Below are 18,947 nucleotides of genomic sequence, written 5' to 3' on the forward strand. Positions count from 1 at the left end.
TCTGCAACCCACTGCAAAAGTTAGGTTTTCAACGTACTCGAGGCTAACTCTGGACAGAAAAATGGAAAGAGAAGTTTCACAAACACATCAGAGGAACAGGAATGAATGGAGTTCTGACTGATTGGTATACGAACACAGAGCGATGTGGAAACAAAGCGTCACCTTTAGTGTGATTGGTTTGGTATCATCACTTGTTGAGCACAGAAGGAGACGCCTTTCATCTGTATTTACACAAATGTTCAACATGTTATGAAGTTTCTTTGCTACACGTTTAGTCCAAATGTACGACTGCGATCAAAGAACAGGTGATCATGATACCTGCTCTATGACATGAGACATCCTGTGTGTTTATCTGTTTCAGGATGAATGTGAGGTGTAGCTGTGTGGAGCTCAGAACGCTGCTGCGCTCGGTTTTATTAGCGATCACAAAAGTTGTGATTCAGCTGCTCCGGCGGACTGATCACATCGATCAGCGGCGTGTCAGAGGCACAAACGCCACACAGCTCTGATTTCCAGCGCCGCTCCATGAAGCTGAATCTCGGTTCCTGTTAGGGCTAAAGCTCCTTGTGTCTCCTGCTCTTTCATTCAGGATTACTTTTGTTCCTGCTCTCCCTCAAATCTCCTCCGTCTCTTGTAGCTCCTGGCTCCCAGCAGTGGCTCTTGGCTACCTTCTTGTCTCTCCTTTGTGTTGTGAGAGATGAGCCCTTAACAGCTGCAGCTTACATCCACGACGTCTCCTTCCCACACACACACACACACACACACACACACAACACACACACACACACACACATGCAGAAAGAAAGAAAAAAAAACCACGCTGCTTCTTTATACCCGAGCCAATTTCACACACGGCTTTGGAGAAATTAGACGACGTCTCAGTTTGGTTTCACCATCGGGGCATTTTAAAATACAGCCCAGCTGATGGGTGGGAGGGAAGCGGCGCTGCTACGCTTTTGAACGTAACCCCTGCAAATTTCCTGCCTTTTCAAAGAGCAGCGGCGACTAACGCGGCTCGGCGAGCGCTGAGGAGGTTTGAAATTTACATGAACATGAAAGAGAGATAAATTAAGATACATGTGTGAGTCGGTTCTGCTCACAGAGCGATGAAATCTGGAGGTTAAGGCGTGTTAACGTCTGTTTGTGAGACGCTTTTCAACAAAATACTGCAGGTACAGGAGCTACTGGTGCAGCTGGTTTAACGGGGAAACCTTCAGTCATTTGGTCACGTTCTGGTCAGAGCAGCAGGTTAAAGGTCAAAGCACACTTGGTGGTCCAAGCTGGTTTTGTGCGTCTGCAGCATCTTCTGGACTCGGCTGTGGATCTGCTCCCAGTAGGACGGACTGGGCTGACTGGTCTGAAATCTGAGGAGCACAAACACGATGAAATGGCAGATTATAGACCACTACAAACGAGTTATTAGTTAATTAGTTAAAGCTTTGTCTAGTATGACATGACACGATAAATCTGAGGAAGAAGAAATCAAACATTTATCATTTTGTCGTCTAAATTCTGCTTCATTTTTAAACTTTAACCTTCATTTTTGTTCCTGCGACTTAGAAATTTGCATAAAATAGACTTTGCTAAGTTTTAAGGGTTCAATAATCACAACAATTACACAAAATAAAACGTGCATTTAAACAAGGTCAGCAGGTTATGGAAGGAAAATGAGTGTTAAACTGTTGTGTACGATTCAAAATGTGAGAGAAAACTTTGGTAAAGCCACGACAACATTTCCGTGATCGACACTCCTCGTCACAAAGATGAAGTTAATGATGTAAAACCCACGTTGGTGAAGCTGGCATCTGAAAATATTTAGCAGTTTCCTTCAGTACTTCATAGATCACCAAGTTTGCTCTGAATCATATAACTTCTGCTGTTTATAGAAGAAGCTCTGACATTACTCCTTCTGTCCACTAGTCTGCGCTGTAACCCAACATAAGACGCGAGACGCCGACACACTTCTGCTCTGTGCAACATTTAACACCGACACTGCTTCCTCCATCTAAACATTAGTTTTGAAATTGGCTCCTTTACATTCAATTCTTTTTTTCAGAAAAAGTAATTTCACAATTGACAGGTCCGACTGTGTGTTCGAACGGGAGCCACAAATGTGCTTCATCAGGACTGTATAACTGCGTCTGTGAGCTGGCCACGGGCAGCTGTGAAATAACCAATCGCGCTGACAAAAATAAATTCCGGTATTGCTTCTCATCCACGTCTATTTGCTGCGAGCGGAGGGGTGATGACTGACAGGACGGGTGTCTCGGCCCGGCTCGCGGTCTGGGAACAGAAGCTTTTCATCTGTAATCAGATAAACTCACTACCTGCTTCAAAAAGTCATCAAGGACAAATCATCCAGAGACATGAATAGACTGAGACTGCGGGGCTTAGGGGGCAAACGTTGCCACTGGCATCTGTCATTTTCTTTATAGATCAAAGATCCGTGGTAAGACGTGCCCCTCTCCCTGTCGGAGGGAATCTACAAAGGCCCACTCTAATCTCCCACCCAGCAAATCCTGTCGCGTTTCCAATTGAGGGAAAAGTATCATTCATTTCCTGCAATTTACTTTGCAGTTTAAGATTGTCCATTGATTTTAATGTTTACTTGTGGACTGAGCAGGCGGAGAGAGGAAAGGAAGGGGAAGCGCAAACAAACAAACAAACAAACAAACAAAACGGAACATCGGCCGCGTCGGCGTGTTCAACTCGCAGCTGCCGTGATCGATGACAAGGTCTCTCTGAATGTATTAAAGTGTGCATCGGGTCAAATGCATCAGTCTCCAGCTGAAACACAAATCAATACCGTTTTCCTCTTTGTTTTCCCTCCTCTCTGCCTTCTCCCTCCGTAATGAACAAACATGACAAGACATCAGCTTCTGTAATTTAAAAGGTGGAGGGGAATTCATCCTGCCTGTCGAGTGTGATCAAAATTAAAGATTGGATGTGTACGTACGCACACACACACCTACACACACACACACACACACACACACACACCTACACAGCAGCAGCGTATGACTAACACCTCGTGGGATTTCCATATATTTGCTGTACACTGCCATCGGAAACTCCTACAGGTGTCTCTTTTGCTTTTAAGATCTTTTGAGCAAACACAAACGGTTTACACAGATGGATCAGGATAAATTCAGGGCAAACACCACAAACAAAACAAAAAAAAAAGAGGATTATGTTCGCTCCTGCTTCGGGCGCAGGTATGTGGACAATCAGATTGTTTTGGCGGCCAGAAAAGCCAAACCGGGGGCTCAGAGGTGATCCTGACAGTGTGTCGCTGATGAATATCTTAAGATATGACACAGGCGAGCATGCTATTAGCCGCTTATTTCCAACGTTTCCTCAGAACGTCCAACAGGAGGAGGGTTTGTGATGCAGTCGGCCTTGCTAGCCCGGTTTAGGGCCTAATCCAGGAACGCTGCACACAGGGTTCTCCAACAGGTAATTAGGAAGGAGAGATCAAAATTTAGGATTCTTACTCCAACTCTAGATGGTTTTCCAGTGGACGGTATGTAGGCTGAGATGAACTGACACCTACTTCTGAACAGACATAAATGATATTTTTAGTCATTAATGGAGACTAAAATATGAAAGAGACAAACTCCACCAGTCTGCAGTTTGTCCAGGTGCAAGGCATAAAGAATAACTGGACTTTTAATTCTTCAAGGATTAAAAACAGAGGTGAGGAAAAGCGGTTTGGATTCTGACGCATCCATTCGTTCTACAAACACTTGACACATTTTCTACATTTTCAAGGGAAGGCTTTTCACCTTTCTCTGAGGGAATAGCTGCTGACATTCAGAGGACTTCTGGAGTGTGACGGAGCCCGGCTGGACTGAGCCGAGGCAGAACCCCTCGCGGGGCTTTTGATCTGGGGTTGGTGTTTAGACGACGTCTCCAGAGGCGACTGGACCTTCACAGAACCCGATTCCACCTAGAAAAGGTCACGAGGCGATAGAGTTGAGAAGTTAGATGAGGTTTTCTTTGCTCGTGAATTCTCTTCTGTCGCGGGAAACATTTTAAATCCACGAGCGACAAACACCGAGTCATTCCAGCAAAGCCATGCAGAATTTTACCTTCATACTATAAATATTTTATGCCAAACAGGACCTTCAAGTAGATAAGTGTGGATCAAAAATGTGCGCTTTTTAATTTGTGTTACTTTTCCTGAGATTTCAAAGCACTAGACTAGTAATGTCATAAGTAAAGGAGACTGACACGTGAAATCTTCTGGGCTGAAAAACACATTTGAGCCGTGTTTAAACTGCAAACGGATCAATTTTATACCCACTTCAGGTGTCACAATCTAAAGGAAAAATCCTATTTGTGTTCAGCACAATTTTTTCAATCAATACCGCCGGATGTAACTGCAGCAGTTTGATGCCTGTGACATCGGTAGCCTGGATGTGTTTCTGCTTTCTGATAATTCACTCAAGAAAACTTTAAAAGTGCATTTTGGGTAAACTTTCACATCACCATGTGGGATAAAACAAGTTCCAGCAGGTCTTATTTTTACCTACATTCTCATACCAGACTCATCTGCTGAAGCTGACCACAGCATTAAGAACATTAATTATGTCTTTCAGGCAGATTAATGTTAATGAAGAAGGTGTTACGAGGCCGACACATGTTTCAGACGGTCTACACAACCTGATAATAAAAAAGTCAAACGGACGTTAAAATATCCGTTTGTAGGTCTGGGTTAGGATAAGTCCTGTAGCATCAACACAGGAGCTCGTCGTGTTTTCCAGTTTGAAATATTATAATTAAGACTCACTTTGGCTGCTCTTGGTCTGTAACTCCCGAGGAGGGACGAATCTGCAAGGACAAAGACAAGTGAAGGTTTTTATAGAAAGAGACGATTCAGACTAGTTGTTGGACGACATGCTGTCTACGGTACCGCCTCTAAATAACAACAACCATTTATTTCTAAAACATTAGCATAAGGACACTTTCCACCTTAAAACATCTGAACAAGGCAGCGTGTATACATCTGTGCATGTGTGTAGAAGTCTTCATTAAGATCATGAAGATGTTATTAAAGGCATTAGAGCAAAAAAGAGAATGGAGACACTTTTTCCATAGTCGTAGCCTTAAACCTGCATTACTTCTAACAGCCAGCAGGGGGCGACTCCTCTGGTTGTAGAAGCCTTTAAGAAAATGAGCCTGCTCTTCATTTTCCTTGGAAGTTTAAGCTCTCAATTGCTGACTTGAAGACTTTCTGAATACAGCGTAATGTTTATTTTGTAAATTACGCCCCCATTGGAAGTAAAAAAGAAGTATGTTTTAGGGCGGAGCTTCCTGGTGATTGACAGATTGCCTCGTCCTCAAGTTCTCAGTAATAACTTCCCTCCATCGTAATGTCCAGATTCAAAAGAGTAAACAAGCGACAGCCAAATGCCAAACTCAAGACTTTAAAACAGTAGCCAACAAACCACTGGGTGACGTTATGGTCGCCATGAGGAGTCAAACCTCCTCATGTTTTTATTCTTGCTTGGGGTTGTTTTTAACTTTTTGAAAAAGAGTTGATGCACATAATTTTTCAAACAAGTTCTGACATAACGAACCGTTATTTCAGATTTTATCATCCAAGCTGACATGAAACTATCTGTAAAACTTGTCTAATTGAAAATAGACCTCGCTCTGTGTTCCTTTCTCAGACAGGTTTGTTTCTTCCTTCTCTTTGTATTTTTTAGTTGCTGCCTTTGTTTTTTTCTTGTTTTACTCTGTTTATCACAGCCATGTTGTTCTAACTGCCACCTTCTGATGACACTACGCTGCTTAGCTATTTCACTCCAAAGGACTTAATAGAAATAAGTCTAATTTGCTTTTCTTTTTTTGTTTGTTTGAAGCAACATTTCACTTTAAATTTGCTTGACGACACGGTTTATGGCTGCAGACGACTGCTGTTTGTGTGAAGAACTTAACTTGGTACAGGATTTTAAACTATTTGTTTCTAGCTGTAGGTGTGACATGTCTCAGGTGTTGGTTTACCTGTATGATCAGCAGAGAAGCTAACAGAGCGTCGATGTAAACTCCCATGTAATGCCGAGGACGAAGGTGTTTCCATCCAAGAGACGTTACTGCAGCGAGAGACCTGCCAACACACAACACAAAACATTTACAGTGTGATTAACTTACTTTTATTTATTTTCAAACACCTGCACTGACTCACAGCGAGAAGTTTTTTTTATCTTAACTTTTCAACAGCATCCTTAAACCGGTGCATTAATCAATCCCGCAATTCATCAAACAAGAAACGCCACGACAAAAACAAATGCTGCGCCGGCTACACCGCGCAAATGAAATAAACAACGGAGTGCATTAATCACAATCACTCGTTTGTTTCCGTTTGTGCGGAATAAAGTAAAAGCTCACTGTTAAGCCATTTGTCTGTCATCGGAGTCATTTCCCTGAGAGCATCACAATCAGGCGTCGAGAAAACAAAGACGGAACAACGCGTCGGAGAACGCAGGCCGGATTATTTATAGGAGCGCGCTTCCTTCGACACACAAACCGGCAGCTGAGGCTCTGAAACGTGCGCTGATAATGCATTCACCGTGGGGCTAAACTACTTCATTAGGTATCTATTTGTTAATTGCAGCTTGACTCTCAATTACCAGGGTTAATTGTCAAAAGAAGATTCCCCTAGGAAATCCAGAAGCGGGAAAGCGTGCTCGTGTCTTTAATGAAACGCCCATTGCGTTGCGACTAAATTCAGTTTGTGTGTGTGTGACAAAAAAAACAACAAAGCACCATCTAATCATTCCTTTTAATAACAGCGTGCAAGTGGATTCTGATATTTATACCTCCGGATTAGATGTGATGTAAATGAAGAAGCAGAGGGAAGGAGGTGCAGACGGCTAGAGGCTGTGTTGTGGTTTTTATTTTATATACATTCTGCAAAACCTCTTCTTTGTACATGCAGACCTCTGATAGGCTGAATTAAAGTGCTACCTGTGTCCCAGGCTGCACCGCTAAAGCCTCCTCGGGTCCCTCAGTGAGGATAATCGGCCATATTCCGCGCGCACATAGCGAAACACTTTCGTGACGTCAAAATCCATTAACGGCTCAGGTAAAAAGATTAACGCCGCTTTCCTATTATGGCCTCCCCACTTAATCTGCCCACTAGATTAAGCTAAATTTTTTGGGAAGCTCCCACTGAGGTTTGAACTACATCAGCTCCCATTAATCTTACACACCCCTGTGCACCGAACACATGTTTTGTTGGCATTAAACAAACCGCCGTGCCATTATGTTTGTAAGCCGCCTTCACTTTAGAGGAGTTAATGTAACGAACCAGGAAGGGCGGCTGGCTCTCGGTCTCCTTCCTGAAGTGGTGAGGCCCCAGCTGGAGGTGGTGGAGCCTCTGCCTGGCGTCCTCAGAAAGCTGGCACATCTTGCGGTGGGTGTAAGGGGACAGGGCTCTCGTCCTGGAGGAAACGGTGGGCTGCTGGTAGCCAGAGTCCTCGCAAACTCTGGCCACAGCTTGTTTTCTGTCCTTCTTGTTTTTTTGAGGGCCGCTGCCAGACGAGGATGAAAGAGGACAGCGTCTGGATGTCGACGGCGGTGCAGAGTTTGCAGTTGCAGTCTTAACATTTAGCTTTCCCTTCCCAACATTCACAGAGGCACGGTTCCCATTATCTGTTCTGGACAAATGCCCGCTGGAAGGCTGCTTCGCTGGGGTTGAGGACGGCCTCACCGGAGAAAGACGGCAGGTCTGGAGTACAGGGAAGAAATATAAGAGAGAAATAAAGAAAAGTGTTAGTTGGAGGACATTTGGGCTTCAAACTGTTTGAAAAATAAACCTTCTCTTTTTCAATGTTCTGTTATGTATTCATCAATAATCAACTACAAAAAGCTTGATTAGCTCAGCTCAGGTATCACAGGCATACATTTTATTTGTTATCTGCTATATTTGGCGCCACCCTGTTACCAACATTCAGGCACCTGAAAAAGGTAGATTAATTAATTTTTTTGGCCTTTGTTGAACAGTGCAGTGAGAGAGAGACAGGACGCGTGGGAAAGGGCCATGAGTGGGATTTGAACTCATGACCTCCACATCAGGATGTTCATGGGACGCCAGCTCAACCAGGTGAGCTATAGCGGCACCCTGATTAATTCATTTTTAACCTATAAGTTTCCATTGGGTACATAAAGCAACATTATACAAGAACAAAAATTAGATTTCAGATATGACTTGATTTAAATTAAATTAAGTAACGTTTAGAATCTACTTTTCCCAACTTTTCAATATCGGCATGTTTCACTTATTTCAGTATTTATTTTCAAATATTTCCTCCAACACATTATGCATATAATCACTTAAACTCGTTAAAGGTCAACAGGTCAAACCCTCGTTTCTATTTTAGGGCGACACACACAACATTTGAGCTGTTTAGATTCGTCTGCTAACCGCTGTTTGTTCCATTTTTTGCCCTTTAAGCAGCTGCTCCGGCTCTTGACACGGACTTGCTCTCCCCGGACAAAACCATTAAACCATTAGCTAAATCATTCAGCTTAAGTGTTACAACAACGACGGCTCCTGCAGTCGGAACCTGCCACGGAGACAACCTCTGCAGAATTACTTCAATAACTCTAATGGCCACTAACATCATTCTCCGATGCAATATCCCACTTCCTGCAGGTAATGCCAACCGGGGATAAATAAGTTAAGATAAAATGTTAATTGCATTTGATGGCCATCTCCAGTCTAATATGATAAAGAGCCATTGCTTGGCTTGGCTGTAAAACAAAGATAATCTAAATGCTAATTAGGGAAATCACACAACATTGAAACTATTTTTAAGAGAAACTAAATTATGAATAAATCCTCATCGAGGCTGCCATTTGAGAGAGATCTGATTTAATGGAATTAAGACGAGTGGGCTCTCCTCTCCGAACCCCCCGCCATCCCTGACTTCCTCCTCTCTCTTCTTCGCTGGTGGACGGACGCTGGGAGTGAGTCATTTTTCCCGTCGCCAGCTGAGTGGCGAAGGCTTGTCTGATGTGATTAGCTGTGATTTCCACTGTTGGCTTTGTGTGATAAAGACGCCGTTCAACAAAGCTCGGGACGCTGATAAATAATAACAAGGTTAATGTGCTGGCGGCCGCGTAAAGCTGCACGGGGCTGCTTTGAGCTACATGCTAACGTCAGCATGCTAATACATCCACCGAGCTGACAACAGCAACATGCTGACGCTAAGCAGGTGGAAATAAAGAGACGAGGAAAACCAAAGTGTTGGTGCTGGTTAAAAAACAAGATATGGGATAAAAAGGACAAACGAACAAAATGTATTAATCCTGACAAAAGCATAGATGTGTGGGCCACATTTATTTACAGACCACTGGATAAATGTTGAGCAGAAGTCAGACTTCAAGGATTGTTGAAACTTAGCAATATGAAAGTTAATTGATTCGTTTTGTTTTCTTATTTTACAGTTAATGTCACTAATTATCTGATGTCTATAAACTAATACAGTGAAGGGGAAACAAGCTCACCTACACTTAAGATAAACACACTGAATGGTTTCAGCATTTAAAATTCTGTCCATGTGTGATGATAAATGATCAAACTACAGCCACATTAACTGCAATATAATGCGTTTTCATTGTCATACGACTGCCTGTTGCCATATTTTGGCTGAGCGGTTACAGAGGTCATGTTCTATAAAGCAGCCAAACACACAATAATGTCACTGCTGCAATTATCCTGCTGTGAAATGGAAAAAACCTCCCTGATATAAAAAAGCTTGATATGACAGAAAAACACTTCTTTTTTTTATCCAGCTGTGATGGAGCTCAGGATTCAACTGTGTCAGAAACGATTTAAACGCAGCTCCTAAGCTGTGACTGTCTGAGGTGAAGAAAAGAACACGGTGCTGTTTACGGTTAGATCCTTACCAAGCTTGATGCCACGTCAGGGGTAATTTATAATTAAAAAGTAATTAATGAAGTACAGCTCTTGCTTTGTAGATGCTTACATGGATCCTGCTGCTGTTTGAGGCTGAAACAAACTCAGAAGAAAAACTCTTACAAACATCTGGAAGCAACAAACTCCACCTCAGCACCTGTTAATGCTGTGAGTGAACCTCCTTAAACTAAAGCCACAAACTGTGTCTTTGGTTTTCTCTGTGATGTTTATGGACAGGATGCACAGCTGACTGGCTGCTGCGATTATAGACAGAGCTGATCAAACTGAAATGCAAAGATATTTAAGTAAGAATTATAACACCTAATAAAATATGTTACTATAAAAGACTGAATCTATTGGTGTGTATTTATCAGAGGTGTTGTGGAAGTCGCCATCCTTCTAAATCTCCATTAGAACGGGACATGATTTGTGAGCTGGGTGGGCAGGTAGACAGGGAAATGCCTATGCTGAGGAGCCATTAGGAGAGAGAAAATGGAGAAATTCTACAGTCTGACAGCCACAGCGGTGCTCTGATCCAGACATCCCCCCGAGGGGCCGCGAGAACACTGACAATCTGCTTCGCTGTCACTGACATCCCATTTAAACAAATAGCTGAGCTTAGGTGACCACACCTGGGAAATGCATGGTGGTGTTTTTGGCACAACATGCCAACTGCTGTGTGATGGATCGCATGTTTCTAACAGTACAGTTTATGAAAGATATTTCAGCCATCCTGCTTTTCTAAGTCACACTTTTCTTCAGTCCCCCGTTGGAGCGTTATTCTGTCCTCTTACTGTCCATCTGATGAAATAACTAGAACACACATGTATATGTAGATTCACAGAGGACTAGCAAAGAGAAGACGATCTTATTTTTGGCAGCAAATCTGTATGTTAGAATAGAAGCAGTAAATGAGCAGATGATACTCGACCATTTCAATCCCAGCAGATTTAAAAGACGTGTTATTTTTTTTAAATAATTGCCAGAATTACACCATTTATTGTAGCTTGAAACTGTAATTCTGATTTTTCTTGAATTAATCATGCATGAGGTGTGAAAAACGACCCAAAACTAAGATTAAAATTGTGACATTTCATCTAAATTACTACATTCTACATGTGTAATTAAAACATTTGGCAAAAGCAAACTGTTTGCTGTAATCAACAGTCACGTGTGAAACATTCAGGGACTGTTCGGCTGAACTGCAGGCTGTGTTTACACAGAGCAGAGAGGATGGGAACAAATGAGAGCGACTGGGAGCAAAATAAAACATGACTGAGTAATAAAATAAACACAGAATGACTTATGAACAGTATGAAGAGAAGCAAGTTATCAGCGAGTTGAAAGATGCATTCAGCTCAGTGAAACATCTTAAAGTTGTAGCGTTGTTATGAAAATTGCTTTTTACATTTTCTTCCAGCATTAACACCTGTGGGCACTTCGCAAATTGTTGTAGATATTCTTTTTTTTTTGTAAAACAAGCAATCAGAGAAATTCAAACTTCATTTTTTCTTTTTAGAAATAAAGGCATAAGTTTGTATATATAGTAAACAAAAGACAGCTGTGAGTTGTCTCTGCTTGGCTGTTCACACAGAGATGCAGGACTTTATATTCCAGCTGGGGTTCAGAGGGTTAAAGACGGCTGCAGCTAAGGATCAATCAATCTACTAAATACTTTCCTGAATGAATTGTTTGATCCACAAAATGAAACCACCGATAAACCTTCTACAGTGAAGGTGGAGTATGTGATTTACCATTATAAAGACAGCAAATACTCAGAACTGAGAATTTGAGAGCAGGGAATGAATTAATTTGTTAAAGATAGTTTTATTTATTTCTTTTGCATCAGTGGATAAATTAAACCACCTGTTTAAACTGAAAGACTGCAGCTACTGATTGGAACATGTCATAAAACTACATTTGAAAAGGAAACAGGAAGAAAAAGAAGTGATTATACGGACTTGGGTATCTGTCAACAGGGATGAGCTGAAGAGATGCAGGTGAGCCACCGCCTGGATAGTTAAGAAACTGACTGACTGACTGACTGGTACAAAAAAAAAAAACTCCCAGCTAGTCAGACATGTGAGAGAAGCCTCACTATCAGCATCACAGATCTGCCTCCCCGTAATTACATTCACAAGGAGAGAACAGATACCCTTGAAACACTGCCAGTATGGATAGATAGATGCAGTAGCCATGGCAACAATAGAAGGTGGGCATGTACGCTGGAAACAGACAAACGCGATGGCGAGCGATACCACTCATTAGAGCCCTCTAGAGATCAATCTTTACTGTTCTGGCTGTGGCCAACGCTCGCGCAGTGAGCATGTAGCTGTGTTCAAACACTCCTCACAAAGTCCTTCTACAGCAACGCAGACGGACAGAAACCGGACCCGTGTTTGTGTCGTGTTTGCACGGACCTAAACATGTAATAAAAGGACACACTTACAGGTGAGGCGGTCCGGCTGTCTCCTCCATCGCTCTCCTCGATGACTGATGTGGTGGTAAACTCCACTTTGGGGGAGATTCCCTGGAGGGAGAGGGACAATAGAACAAACACAACACCTTTAACGGGGGAGATGAAGACAAAAGGACAGATAACGGCGCCGCTCGGAACACCAATTTACAACCGCAAATCTTCAATCTATGCCTGGTCTGAGGAAAACAAATTGCAGAAAAGAGAAAAGGCTCCAGTGATGTTTAAATAATATGGCATTTGGAGAGCGACATCTAAATTGCTATGTAAGGCCTCAAACACAAACACATGAAAGCAACGGTGAGGGGAGTGGTGTTTAAAGACATTTAAATATGCCAGTTAGTGCCTCGGAGGACAAGGGGAGGATGGAATAAAGCGAGCGGCAGACATGGGGAGATGAAGGAATGAAAGCAGGAGGAGGCAGACAGAGGAGGAGATGATATAAGACGAGGAGGAGAAGAAACAGAGAAAGATACGAGACGAGGACCGGCTGAAAAGGCAGGAAGTCCTCGGTTTATTTTTCTTGTCTGTATAGCGATGATAGTTGACAGCCGCGTAAGGAAAATGCCATCTTCTCTGAAGAAAATAGTAGCGTCTAAGACAAGGCAGTGCTTTTGAATTGGTTATCTGGGTAGTGTACCTGTCTGTCATGTGCAGAGCCGCCGAGATTAGGTGGAGACTCACTTTGAGGAAGCAACAATCTTGTGCAGGTAATGAATGACACGTGTAGCGCTGGTGTCGATCACGCTGGATCACATGGCGAGCACGGTGCGGGCTTCCTCTGACATGTGAGTTCTGTCTGAATGCATTGACAGGAACATCCTCCCCCCTTCAGCCAGTTCAGCAGTATGTTATTTGAATTCGTTCTCAGGTATCTGGGTCCGTATTTATCCAACTGCTTAAAGGAACATTCTGGACTTCAGTGACAGATAAAGATAAAAATCCTTCAATCCTTTGACGTGGGGATGTTCCAGTCGTATCTTAAAGATCGGGGTCGCCTTTGTTGAGCTGAGGCCAGAGTCTTTGTTTACATCTGCTGCAATGCAAGTGCTTCAACAATCCGTAGTAACAGAGCTGCATTTACTGCTGCTAGAGTTTACTCATAAACTCAGGCTACGCTGACGCAACACAGCACAAGCTAAAGGTGCCACATTTTAACACGATTCCAATCAAAGCACAGCTTAATACGCAGGACCTGAGCTTCACAACAAGCTTCCTAAACACCTTTAATCAGATGTGGCTGCTGTTTGCTTCAACGCTTTGGAAATTTAACTTTCTGTTGTTAATTTTCAGTATAGTAGCTTTACTACAACGCTACACAAACCAAATTATTTTTATTTCTCTTGACTGTGAAAATGAACCTATTGCACCACTTTGAAGTGCGAGCGTGATAATATTAATCATTTTGAGCATTTTAGTTTTATTACTATGATAAAATGAAATTACAATAAGGGCTATACATGAAGACATCATTTGTTTACTTGGTTATTTTGTTAAAAACAAAAACAAGTGGAATTGTGAGTTGACTTTGCCATTTTGCAAAATAAAAACACCAATAAGGAACAGCTTGGAGAATAAATACCCTTAATGCATTGCAGAGCTAATCAACTGTGAAATGCATTGATTTTAATAACTTTAATGTACTTTAAGTGTGCACTGTGCTGAACTTTTGTCTCTTCTGGCAGTGACAGTAACTACACAAACACTGTCGATGCTTCCTGGGTTGCTGCTCCTTGTCGTGAACTAGTCGCTGCTGCTTGTGCACCAGCGTGGGAATGCTGGGACGTGAAGCAGATTAAAAACTCTGGTAGACAGTTTTACCTGCCGCTGATTCGCTCATTCAGCATCGTGTGAACTCATTTGATTGTAACAGACGTGCATATTGCAGTGCTGCGATTTACATATCCCAAAACACACATGACTCACACCGAGCTGACGCGAGGTGGGCAAGAAAAGCAGTTACAAAAATATATAGACGCGCATAACAGCTGCTGTACTAGATTTTAAAAAATGAAAAAAGAATTTTAAGAAGATGTTGAACAACAGAAGTTGAAGCTGAATGTGGAGTTATTTAAGACATTAACAAAGTCTGAGGGGAGATTCTATCATGTGTGATTGTACAGAGTTCACTGGTCATGATAAGTAAAACTACTGAGAGAAAAGTTTGATCTTATTATTTGCATTTGACATGAATATTTGCTATGATGTCAAACCACTTTGTACATCAGCTACTGGCCATGCATCATGCTAACTGTGTCAACAATGAGTCCTTACTTTCTCCTACTAGACATTCAAACATATTAGCTTGTTGCTAATTTCACATTTACAAACCTGGGTTCATTTCTCTGAGTATGAACCTCATGTAGATTTAATAAAGAGTTGAAACAAGCTGGTACCATCAGACAGCGCAGACAAAGATCTATTTTACAGGGAAAGTGTATAAAAGGGGGTGAATATTATATATGTTTTTGTAGGGTAACGTTCCACTGAGTAAAATGTAAGCATCATTGGTAAATAGTGTACAATAGAGCGGATGTGGGGGTAAATCTGCAGCTCCTTCTCTCATCATACACGTGATCAATCAAAGACGTTCTGCATTTTGCTGTAAGCAGCAGTAAGTCACTCGATAAACGTGTCTCACACTCAGCAAAGAGCTTTTCTACTCCTCCGTCAACTCTTCAGAGCATTCTTCAGTCTAATTCCTAGAAGTCTGATAATTACGGGTGCAGGTGTTGGAAGGAGGATTACCAAAGACATGAAAGGAATAAATGGAACACAGCTTACAGGAAAGGAGGAGGATCTTTTCATCAGCATCTCTCTCTCCGCGGCTCCTTCTCTGGAGCTCAATCTGGGACCAGGATACAGGAAGTCTCTGCTGCTTTCCGTCATTGTGGCTAAGATCTCACCTTCTAAAAAGCCCACACACAGACAAAAAACAGGAGCACACACAATCCGAGTTAAAGGCGCTGTTTTTGCAGCGTAATGACTGGATACAGTAGGGACTTAACGCGCCCAGATGGCATCATCAGAAAGCATACCTGGAGGCACCAACTGAATCAGCTCAAAAGATGTCGTGTCAGCTGAAAAGGAGAGGAGAGCGCAAACAGACTGTGAGCTAATGATCGCTATCTCGGCTAATAGCCCATAAGCTTGCATAGGACGGGATTCGGGACTAAGAGATGAGGAGGCAAATCCCAGACGGCCGTTTACCTTCGAGGAGGTCAGCTACATCAGCAGGGTCAACAACGCCGGGGAAAGTCTGGCGGAACAGACAGAGCACAGACAAAGCAAATCAATACTTATAACAAGATCAGGCAGACAGGTCAGTGTCGAACGCTGCCATTTTCCCCGGAGACAGAAGGCCGCTTCTATCGGCAGCTGGGGTGGTGATGTTCAATCTGCTGCTTATAATCTTATAAACAAATTCAAAAATCACTGCAGTGGCCAAACAATCTTTTTACTACTCGATGAGTAACTACGACTAAATGCTGCCCCAAGTCTATGAGTACAAGAAGCAAAAGCAAAACATATGTTCAAGATTTGATTAGAAAAAACACTGTGATGTCCACGTTTTATGATTAATCCACCGCAGGTTAAAGTACAAGCAAAACAAGCTGCTATGCTAGGAAAGTGGGGGACAAGGACATGTAGAAAAGGGCCATGAGCGAGATTTGAACTCATGACCTCCACATCGAGACTGTATCCCTGCACATTGGACACCAGCTCAACCAGGTGAGCTATAGCGGCACTCTGGTTCTGGGTTTTTCTTAAATTTTTGTAGAATAAATCATCAAAGACTTTTAGTTTTTCTTTTTTTATGATTAATGAAACTATAATTCTGTTACACAAAAGACATTTCTGAGTTGACTTCTCGCTGTGGTTGGAGCAGGAGTTTATATTTCAGTGAACAATTAGCTCACGATCAGCAAAAATGTGACAGGAGCAAATAAAAAAAGTCCAGAAACTGGTTTCAGTGTTATGAGGCTCCACCTGAGGATTATTTTCAATATTGTTCTACTAATGAATGAACTAACGGCTTAGTATCAAAAATAAAAATGCAAACAAACGTCCATCAAACCTAAAATCACCTCAGCGGTCTAATAATCTAAATGCTGCTCCGAGTGAACGTGTGCATCTAAGAAAGATCAAAAGGCATTAAATGAAATAATAAATAAATAAATATCACCCTTGGATGGACAGTTTTTATGATGAATCTACTGTACGATCAATACATGCCGCTACGCTGGACGGGTTCAGACATAAAGCCTCTAACCTTCTCACCGTCTCCACTGCGAAGTCTGAACCAAACAGCCACAGGCAGATGGCGGCCAGGGAAGCATCTTTTATTTCTGTAATAAATTGCATTATTCTCACCTTGACAAAAACCATTTTGTGCAGAAAGCGTAAGGGGAAGACCGGCGGCAAACAGGGCGTCTTCCTGTACTGGCCCATGATGCACACGCTCAGGTAGATCTGGTTCTTCTTGGAGAGGAGCACTCCGGGGCATGTGACCTGCACACAAACATACAACACGTCAGCATACAACTGATTTAGTGAGCAACTTCTGGATTTATTCTCTTTCTAATGAAAAACTGCCACAATCACACGTTTACAGAACAGCTCAGACCATTTTAACGTGAACAAAAATATACTATAGCATGCATATTTTATTAAACGTCATAAATTCTTTTTAGAGGCATCTCTACAACATCATGAAACAACCACGTATACTAGAAATACTGATGTGCAGATGGAGAGAATCCACAATGACTGCGTCCATCCTCTCAGTCACAGAACATCACATGTGCGACACATGGAGTTGATCAGTTTGTTGATTGTGCTTTTGGAATATTATTTCCCTCTTCCTGAAGGAACTGTAATCACTCATATATCAGGATGTTACTAACTGGGCGGCTGTGGCTCAGGTGGTAGAGCGGGTTGGTCAGCGATCAGAAGGTTGGTGGTTCGATTCTGCCCTGCAACCAGTGTTATGGTCGGTGTGTCCTGAGGCAAGACACTTCACCACCTCCTGGTGTGAATGAATGGATTGTTTGAGGTGGTGGTCAGAGGGACTGACGGAGGCCTGGCTGCCATTCTGCCCCAGGGCAGCTGTGGCAACCAGCTGTAAAGTGTCTTTGAGTGCCTAGAAAAGTGCTAAATAAATCTGATAAATTATTATAATAATTCTATGTAAACAGTTTTGGTATATACCTGTGATTGCTAGATTACATACGTTAGTGAAAGTTGTCATTCAGTGGAAAGATGTTGTGTGTTTCATGAATGTTGACTGGTCACTGAGCTGCAGTCGCTTCATATTTAAGATGGCGTCTCTCAAACCATCCGTCTGATGAAGGTTTTGCACTAATACAAGGTGAATAAACGTATTTTTGGTAGACAGTGAGTCCTTTTTTGGAAATGCCTGTCGCTCTCATACGCACCTGTAACCTGAATGTATCTCTTTCATTGTACATAATATGCATTATAGAAAATTCATAGTTGAAAAAAATTGGAAAAAAAACCCCCAAAAACTATAAGAGCCACAGCGGCCCGTGCACATTTAAACAGAAAGCAGACTGTAGGTCACTTTAAGGTGTCATTATGAACTGAAATACTACAATCTCTATTAAATAAAGGGTTTCATGGGTATGTTTTTGTTTGTTTGTTCACATTTAAACGCAGATATGTTAATGACAGCAACATGAAAAGCGGGGAAACTTTATTTTTAATCAGGTAGATGTTTATTAGTTTGTTGTTATCATCATTTCTATCAGTTTGTAGTGAATGAAGTGAAGCTTTGGGAGCTACGAGCGTCACCGATGAGGTTAGTGTTAATCCTGAGGAGGATTTATGAGAGCTGGTGAACTAATTAGCTAAACTATTCAGCTCTACGTACAGTATCTAAACCTGGATAGCCTAGCTACATGTTAGCTTGTTAGCTAACCCGCCGGTTAATTAGCATGAAGGAAAGGAAGAGGATGTCAGCTCGTTAGCTAGCTTTGGTCACCAAAACCACGGCACCGGGTCGGGTTCTGGGTTTTTGTACCGAAGCAGCAGCTCGCAGACGGACTTACTGCCTGGACGGTCAGCGTCACGGAGCACTTCAGACACTTCTGCGGCACTTTAGCGGAGGAAAGCCGCCGCTGCTGCTTCTGCTTCTGCGGAGCCATTCATCCAACTTTTAAAGTTCGTTGTCATAACAGCAACAGTCAGGGAGCGGATGTAGCGTCACGTGACGAGGAAGCAGCCAATCAGAGGCGCGCTGTGTCACACACACACGAAATCACAGCACAGGATCCAAACACACACACACACACACACACACACACACACACACGCACACACACACACGCGCGCCCGCACACACACACACACACACACACACACACACTCCTCCAACATCTCAGCAACGTCTTAACAACATAATACAGTAATTAAAGCCGCAAGCGGCGATGGACGGGTCCTCGCCCTACGCAAAAATGGCCCGGCATGGTCGCGGTTTTTCCAACATGGCGGATTTCCTGTTGGGTTTACAGAAACATGCTA

General features: G+C 42.6%; 1 protein-coding gene across 1 annotated transcript; it reads right to left on the minus strand.

The window, feature by feature from the left end:
• Positions 1-1,042: 1,042 nt before the first annotated feature.
• LOC103376250 (spermatogenesis-associated protein 6-like) lies at positions 1,043-18,625 on the minus strand. Its single transcript, XM_008306629.1, has 11 exons — positions 18,476-18,625; positions 16,779-16,916; positions 15,615-15,663; positions 15,443-15,484; positions 15,189-15,313; positions 12,378-12,458; positions 7,316-7,735; positions 6,010-6,112; positions 4,793-4,833; positions 3,786-3,949; positions 1,043-1,364 (listed from the first exon to the last, which is right to left on the minus strand). The coding sequence occupies exons 1-11, from the start codon at positions 18,569-18,571 to the stop codon at positions 1,250-1,252; spliced, it is 1,374 nt and encodes a 457-aa protein (XP_008304851.1). The 5' UTR covers positions 18,572-18,625; the 3' UTR covers positions 1,043-1,249.
• Positions 18,626-18,947: the final 322 nt, after the last annotated feature.

This window comes from Stegastes partitus, unplaced genomic scaffold, assembly GCF_000690725.1.
Source record: "Stegastes partitus isolate 25-593 unplaced genomic scaffold, Stegastes_partitus-1.0.2 Scaffold3735, whole genome shotgun sequence".
In the NCBI taxonomy this organism is placed as follows: Eukaryota; Metazoa; Chordata; class Actinopteri; family Pomacentridae; genus Stegastes; species Stegastes partitus.